This window comes from Hipposideros armiger, unplaced genomic scaffold, assembly GCF_001890085.2.
Source record: "Hipposideros armiger isolate ML-2016 unplaced genomic scaffold, ASM189008v1 scaffold_520, whole genome shotgun sequence".
Lineage (NCBI taxonomy): Eukaryota > Metazoa > Chordata > Mammalia > Chiroptera > Hipposideridae > Hipposideros > Hipposideros armiger.
In genome coordinates this window covers 192,838-201,698 of record NW_017731870.1, presented here as the reverse complement: position 1 = coordinate 201,698, position 8,861 = coordinate 192,838, and the positions used below count along the sequence as shown (strand labels likewise).

Here is an 8,861-nt window from a genome sequence, read left to right as displayed (position 1 = left end):
GAAGCAACGTCCTCCACAACTAGACTGAAGAACAAAACGACAGCAACTTGTCTGTTCCCCTTCCCCCAAGTCCCCAGCCCTGTTCCCATGCCCCAATTCCCTAATAAAAATCTTTAAAAAAAAGATAAAAAGAAAGGCTTCTGGGATGCTGATAATGTTGTTTCTTGATCTGGGTACTGATCATATGCGTTTGTTTAGTGAGTGAAAATTCATTGAACTGCATTCTTATAATATGTGCACTTTTCTCTATGTATACTACATTTCAAAAAGAGATTTTAAAAAATATAATGATCTTTGTATTTTAAATACCTTAGTGCTTGAATGTGTCTTCTCATTGGCTCAAAGTTACCCAGATAGTTTCTAAGACTACCCTAATTCATACCCCAGCACTTAGCTGCCTGCCCTTGCTTTTCCATTGACACTGGGCGCCAGCTGGAGCTGGAAATTCAGTTAGAAAACTTAGTTGACCAGAGTGGGAAAGACTGGGAAGGAAGAAAAAAGGGAGGATGAATGTATGTGAGTGCAGGTGTGAGGGAAAACTTGTCTACTTGTAGGTATATACTAAAAGAACCCCCCATCCATATTCTCAGGAGTTCACAAAGATTGATAAATGAAGCATTTCTCTTTAATTAAATTTTATTTTTTTTTAAAAAGCGTAATAGAATCTCTAGAAGTAACAGTTCATAAAAGTTAAAATAATTCATGAATTGTAAATGTATTCATTCATTTGCAAATTAAGGGCTGTAAATAAGTGATAGTTTAAATATAGTAACTTTTTATATCCTATTTTTTCTTTCCTTAGATACCTATAGTCAAAAACCACAAATTGCTTAGCAAAGTGTCTTTTAATTTCTAAATATCTATCTAGATTGATTGCATATGGATTACTGAGAATTTAATTAATGAAGTTTGTCATAAGAAATGTTTTTATAAGTTACTTTTATTTTTTTAAGGTGGTATGTTGTTTTGTTACGATGTTTCAATGTATCAGAGTAAAGATGGCAAACCATTGAATCGACTGATGGCCAGTAGAGGGCGAAGTTTCAAGCAGACCTCACTTGCTCTAGTGCATGAGGTAGGTGCCTTCCCATAACTAACCAGGTGTTATTACTTGTTTATGTTTTGGGGTTTTCCTCCTTCATTTTATGCTCATGAAATTTAGTGTGTATTGGGAAATAACTTTTCTCTTTATCATAATTAATGTAAGTTGTTTTTAATGGCAACCGAAATAGCTGACCCAACTGAATACTAAAATACGTACTTGGATATATTTCTGAGAGAAATGGGCATATTCTCCCTGCTGCTCAGCCTAATATTTGGGAATAGTATCTACTCCCAAATGTTTAACTTCCATGTTTAATTTCCACTATTCAGAATAAATACCAACTTCTTATTTACAGAAATAATGTTGCCCATTTCTTAATTCTAATAATTTACAAGCATGTAAGGCACCAGTATTTATATTTTGTGAATGTTGTAAACTAACAGTAAATAAAATTGTTTTGAAAAGAAAAAAAAGCCTTTCAGTTTTAGTGTTTATTTTACTTTTCTCTTAAGTGCCCCTTTTTAAAATGAAGTTATGTGATGCCATTAGATGATTTGCATGAAATCTGATAACTGCAGATTTTAGCAATACCAGAGAGAAGAGGGAAGCTGGAAAGTATTAGGGAAATGTGGGTTTTTGTTGTTGTTTTTAAATTTTTTATGATAGTTATTCAGGTGTATATAAAATATATGATTGAATAACAAAATAACATCACAGCAAAGAAGTTTATTTTATATAATTTAGATATAACATATAACAGTTATAAATTAAAATATATAAATTGTAAAAGATGTAATGGATTTGAAGTAAAACCAGTTAGGGCTTCTGTACGATCTTTGTATTAAATCTTATATTGATGCATAATTTATAAATGTTGGTAACACTAATTCAGTTCGGTTATATTCTGTATCATGCCAATTACCACCAGTTGGCATAACCGGTTTTTAAAGACCCATCTTTAGCTTATGCCACCCATGTTCCTCTCATAAATTTAATTAGAGTTGAAATTATGTAAATATATGGTTCAGAACCTTTTTTGTCTAATACAGTAGTGTCATTTAACTAAGGAGGGAAGAAAGATCTGGGAAGAGCAGTGTTTCTATGGGAAGAAGAGAGGTTTAATTTCATGAAAAGGGGGAAAAGCATAGGTGATTTCTATATTTGTTTTCCCTAGCATCTTACCATTTGGTGTAGAGAAAGAAGTGATTTGGGACTTTTTTGTGCTTTTAAGCTGTGTACTTAGGTATTTGAAGGACAACCAAAGTGTTAAGTATTACTGGAAAGCTGATTTTAAAAGTCACCATCAGAACAGAAACGAGAAAAAATGTTAATGTGAGGGATAGCAGAAGACACCTAATAAATTCAGCAAATGGTGTCAAAAGTGATGAGGTGTGCTGTAGATATGAACAGAGAACACCATATTTGGCTTAAGATACTTGTTGCTTGTATTGTAGAATGCCTAGAAAATTTCAAAGGGATGAGAAAACAAGATCATTATGTTAGGCGTCAACTAAAAGACATCTATAGGACAGAATTCTGCCAAAACTATGGTAGGATTTTAGTTTGGATTCATCTTCTGCCTACTATAATTCATTTTAAAAAAGGGCAGAGATAGAGAATGAGCCATCCCAGTTGCTCAAACTATGTGACAACAAATAAGAGTTTTAAGAGCTGGTTAATAAGAATAACAATTGCAATAATAATAGCTAATAACCAGCTCAGGCACTTTGAAAATTGCTGTACATATATTAATTCATTTAATCTCTACATTAACACTGTGAGGTTGGTACTGCTAATGTGCTGGAAATCACAGAGCTAGTAAGTAGAGAAGCCTGGAAATTGAACCCAGGCAGTATCACTCCCAGTCCTTCAACTATCTTATATCATCACGGGCTAAGCAGCGAACATTTTAAAAATACCTTTGGATCTTTCCCAGATGACTCTAGTATTTCCTAATTCTTTTCCTTGCTTCTAGTCTTTTTATTGTTGCAGTCCATTTGGTATTTTTCCTACTGAAGTTTGTTCAAACTCTCATTTGGTTCCCATCTACTTTATTCTGAGTCTTTTTATTTAAACAAACAAAAACTGTCATGGAAGTTTCAGTTTATTAATTCACCCACTGATGGATCTTTGGGTAGTTACCAGTTTTTGGCAACTATGACTAAAGCTGTTAGAGATTGCTAAGTCATATGGTAAGTAAATATAAGAAACCACCAAACTGTTCTCCTAGGGACTGTCCCATTTTGAATGCTCACCAGCAATGTAAGGGAGTTCCAGTTACTCTGCCTCCTTACCAGTGCTCAGTGTGGTCAGTTTTTTAAAATTTAGCCATTCTCATACGTGGATAGTGGTTTCCCTTTTGTGTTTCGTTAATGCCTGTTAACGTTGAGCATCTTTTCATGTATTTATTTGCCATTCATATCTTCCATGAGGTGTCTTGATCATTTGCCCATTTTTAAATCAGGTTTTTGGTTTTAAATAATATTGTATATTCTGGATATGAATTGTTTATTAGAAATGTGTTTTGCACATGTTTTTACCTAATCTGTAGCTTGTCTTTTGGTTTGCTTAACAGTGTCTTTGGATGAGTAGATTTTTAGTTTTAAGAGCTTCACTTTATTACGTTTTTCTTTTTATGGTTCTTGCTTTTTGTCTAACCCAAAGTCTCAAAGACTTTTCTTTTTTCTCCTATATTTTGTCTTTATTTTTAAAAAATTGAAGTATAATCCATATACCATTAAATTTTCCCATGTAAAGTGTGCAATTCAGTGGTTTCAGTATTAATATACTTAGAGTTGTGTAATTATCACCACAATCCATTTTAGAATATTTTCATCATACCGGAAAGAAACTGTACCTGTTAGTAGTCACTCTCCATTTTCCTCACTCCCCAGACTCTAGCAACCACTATTTCCACTTTTCGTTTCTATAGATCTGCCTATTTTGGACATTTCATGTAAATGGAATCATACAATATGTGGGCTTTTTTCACTTAGTATAATGTTTTCAAGGTTTATATATACTGTTGCATGTATCAGTACTTCATTTCTTTTCATGGCTGAATAATATTCCATTATATGAATATACCATAGATAGTTTGTTCATTAAGCACTTGATGGATCGCCTATATTTTCTTGTGGAAATTTATAATTTAAGGTTTACATTTTAGCCTATGATCTAGTTGAGTTAATTTTCATAAGGTATGAGTTATGTTTGTTGAATATGCTGTCCTTTCTCCATTTAGACACCTTTGTTAAAAATATTTGTCCATATACAGAGGGTGCCAAAAAAATGTATACACATTTTAAGAAAGGAAAAAGCTGTATTAAAATTGTAATACTTAATGTATACTGATAACAAAAGATGAATACAAGTCACATTTGACTTCAATTGACAGTTACAAGAGGTGCACAAAGTGTTTATCATCAGTGTCCAGACACTTCTGATTACAGTGAACCTTGTTTGGTAGACTTCTGTGGCAAGTGTGTAAGCTGTTCCAACACCTAGCAGAAGAAGCAAGACTTGTTGCTGTGCGAGGCCTCCTGGATCTTCCTTTGTGCACATAACACACAGTACCATGCGTCTCAAACTTATCACGAATGCATGCAATTGTTAGGCGTGTTGGAGGTTCTAATGCATACTCCTCCATTGTCGTTGTACTTCCACAACGTTCTCGAATTTCAAACACCACTTCAAAACGGTCTTGCTCTTCTCGAACAACAACCATGCTTCCGCCGTTTTCTTTGACTGCCCTGCCTGTCACATGATGAAGCTATGACACTAGCGTTCATTTGATTAACATCATCTTTTGAGCGAACGTCATACTACACATTGCTACCACAATTCAATTCAACTTCAAAAAGTAATACGTAGATAACATCTCTTAAAATGTGTATGCAATTTTTTTGTCACCCCCGGTATGTGTTGGTCTATTTCTGTACTCAGTTTTATTTCATTGATCTATGTGTGTATACTTTCATCCCAACCACACAACTTAATTACAGTTGCTTTATAATAAATCTTGAAATCAAGTAATACGAGTCTTCCAATTTTGTTTTGTTTTTAAATTTGGCTATCTTAAACTGTTTGCTTTTCCACATAAGTTTTAAATCAGCTTTGAGAAACCACAAAAAAGCCTGCTGTAATTTTGATTGGAAATGCACTGAATCTGTAGGTCAATTAGGGAGAAAACTGACATCTTAACAATAGTGAGTTTTTTAACCAAAGATATATGTATTTTTCCATTATTTTAGCTCAATATTTTGTTGTTACTACAAACCATGCACGTGTTTTGCTTAATTTCATAAGTATTGCACATCCCTAAGTATTTTGATGCTGATGCAATTACAAGGTTTTTTCTTTTTTGGTCATGTGTAGGTTCAGTGCTTGGTATTATTGGCACATAGTAGACACTTTATAAATGTTAGTTGAATTAATGATTTTAATCTTCATGAAACTTGATGTGTCTTATACTTCATATGTGCATTTAGTGGAATAGTTTCCTTCTCCCGGAAATGTTATTAAATTGGTAATAATCTAACAGTTGTTGAGGTCTTACTAAGAAATGACATTATTGTCATTTGAACAAGCTCTTGTGTACTGATTGGTGTTGTTATTCATTTATTTGCTTTAGCCGCCCCTCCCCGCCAAAGATCACATATCCCTTTAGGATATTCTATAGCCTTCTTAATGCCCTCAGCTATGGGTAGGTGAGTGAGTAATTGATACGCAAAAGAATTCTGTTTGGAATGTCCAAGTACAATGCTTTTCATATTTTGAAGTGTATTTTGCTATATGGAGAACTAGTTATTTAATGTAATCTGTGATGAATTCTTTTAGAAAATGTTACATACCCTTTTTGAAAAAATTCTTATTTTCACTGACTTTCCATGTTACTTTTGGAAGATTCACAGATCTAAATCTGACTTGGGTTTGATCTGACATGCCAGGAACAGTTCTGTATACAGTTGTCTCTTCTTATCCACAAGGGATAAGTCCCAAAACCCCCCAGTGCATGCCCGAAACCACAGATAATACCAAACCCTATATATACCATGCTTTTTCCTATATACTTACTTATGATAACATTTAATTTATAAAGTAGGCACAGTAAGAGATTAACAATAATAACTAAAAATAGATCAGTTGTAGCAATATACTGTAATAAAAGTTATGTGAATGTGGCCCTTCTCTCAAAATATCTTATTGTACTATGTTCACCTCTCTTTGTGATGATGTGAGTTGATGCAGTGCTTTCATGATGAGATGTAGGGAGGTGAATGATGTACACATTGTGACGTAACATTAGGCGACTGTAAGGGATACACAAGCACTGTGATATTGCGACAGTCCATCTGATTACCGAAACAGCTACTAAGTGACTAGCAGAAGGGTAGCATATACGTCATGGATATGTTGGACAGAGGGCTTATTCATATCCTGGGCAGGGTGGTGCAAGATTTCATCACACTACTCAACAATGCTCAGTTTAAAACTCATGAATTGTTTATTCCTAGAATTTTCCATTTAATATTGTAATACTGTGGTCAACTGTGGTAACTGAAACCTCAAAACGAAACTGCAGCTAAAGTGGGGACTACTGTAATCACTGCCCTGTTTAGGTTTCTTTAGAACTAAAGTGTCCCCTCTCTCTTTGCTCCTTTGAACAGGGACAACCAGGGGTCATGGCAGATCTACTAGGGCTTTTTCCAGCTCAAGGGACTGTTCTCTTTCCTCTGATTTAAAACTATTACTTCTCTTCCTGAGACTAAGTTGGTTCCTGTTGATGAGGAAGCCGAAGGTGAATGACAGTTTCCTTCCCTGTCTTGTCATCCTTCAGCATTTCTAACTCTGACATGACACTCACCTAAATTGGATGATACTGATTTGGCCCCGGATGAGAATGGCAATCTTGCTTCATTATTTCCTCTATCTTCGGGCACATGCAAATTTTCCTCATCCTGTTGCTGCAGTCCAGGCACATTTCTGCCTCAGCGTCAGGCAGTGAGCTGTTTTCTCATTTTTATTTCAGAGAAACCTATCAGGACTTATTGGTGGTACTACTACTCTAAACGAAATCTTTGTTTCTAAATTTTCTTTTTTTTTTTCGTTGATCATCGTTTGATTTTTTTTTGCCTTATAAATTAATTTTGTTTGTTTCCTGCCTCCTTTAATTTTTTCCCCTAGAGTCCTGAAAGTACATGTGATATAACTCATTATTTGAAATATAAGGAGTGTATTTGTCTTTTTCTCTCAGTGCCTTCTTTATTTAAAAACATATTTCTTATGAAGAACCTGGAGTAGTATTACCATTCATGCAGTATGAAACAGTTAGGTGAAAATTCTGAATAATAATTGGGAGAAGTAGTATCTGTCCTTATTATACATTCCCCTTGGAAAACACTGTGAAAAGTGTGGTTTGCTGTATTTTAGAGACTCTATAATTACCATGTGATGTGAGTTGTTATGGTAACTGGGTTTCCCCCCTCCTATTAAATAACAGAGTAAATGGTTGCCGGAGATGTGATTGAATTGTCAGCTTTTGAGCTAATGTTACCCTGATGGGAAAGAGGGGTGTAGAGAGAGAGGCAGACTGAGGGGAAGAGGGAGAATGAACAAGGGAGGAAGAGGTGAAAGAGAGTTTTAAATGTCCAAAAAGTACCCATAAAGAGATGAATGTCATTTTACTTTAAAAATGTGCCCGCCCAGAGTCCTCCCTTCTTATCTTCCAATCACTATTTGTCAGGGGACAGGAATAACAAAATATTATCTTGTACAAACAAGATTACTATTGACAGAAAATTGAAGCCTATTATTTCTCATATATAAACAATGGGACATTGAGTGGCTTTTTGGGTTTCTAACACTAAGTACAAATGATTTTTCTTCTGGGAATGTGGGAGGAGTATGTGTATGTCACAGACCAAATGTAGTGGCTCAGTATTCATGTGTCTGTGTAGCAACTGAAGTTGAATGCTTTGATTCTTTTGATAATATATACATCTGGGGAGCATGACACATGCCTTACTTTCTGAAATTGGGGTTTTCAATCAATAGCAAATAGTCTACCTGTCAGTTTTTACATGTAGCCCTACATTATACCATTCTAGTTTGGCAATCAAACAACTCCACCAAAGCTTTGTCTTACTTGATTTATAGTATTTAATGAAGGGATGGTAAAAAGGATATTTTCTTATAAATGAATAGTTTTATTTTATTTGTTAAGATCATCCAGAGGCAGAAAAGACTACCAAATTTCTGAGCAATGTATTTTGAATAGTAAATGAATTACGTGGCTCTGTGGTCCCTTCAAGTAAAACACGTATCAGTGAGGAAACAAGATCTGCTTTTTCATTTCTCTTTTTCAGCATTTTCCTACATTTGTAAATTGTGTTTCTAAGCACGATATTTTCCGTTGAGCTTAGTATTTCAGGTATACTTAATTGGAACCTATGTGTATATGATACAAATAAAAAGTTTAGTTATGAAATTTCAAAATATAAAGTTTATAATACCTGGTTTAAAATTTTGCCTTGTCACTCATTGTGTTTTTATCTGTAATTAAACATTGACTGGCCAGAACATTTTGGACATGCTTTTATAAAATTTCAAGTAACAAATTGTGTCCTCAACAACTTCTGTTTTGAGTTTAGCTGTTTCTTCTCAAAAACATTTTCTAACAGTTTTCGAGCATGATCGAAAGTTGCACATCATGGGCTGGCCGAGTGGCGCGTTGGTTAAGAGCTGGCTTGGGATGCCAGAGGGCCCCGGTTCAGATCCCACATATGAGGGCCAGTGACACTGCCCTCTACAGCTA

General features: G+C 34.7%; 1 protein-coding gene across 1 annotated transcript in view; it reads left to right on the top strand.

The window, feature by feature from the left end:
* The window catches only part of FOCAD (focadhesin), a 302,193-nt gene that overhangs the window by 201,239 nt on the left and 92,093 nt on the right, over positions 1 to 8,861 (top strand). The window contains exon 21 of the mRNA XM_019668206.1: positions 954 to 1,075. Coding sequence (XP_019523751.1) covers positions 954 to 1,075 — 122 coding nt within the window. The remainder of the gene's footprint in view (positions 1 to 953; positions 1,076 to 8,861) is intronic.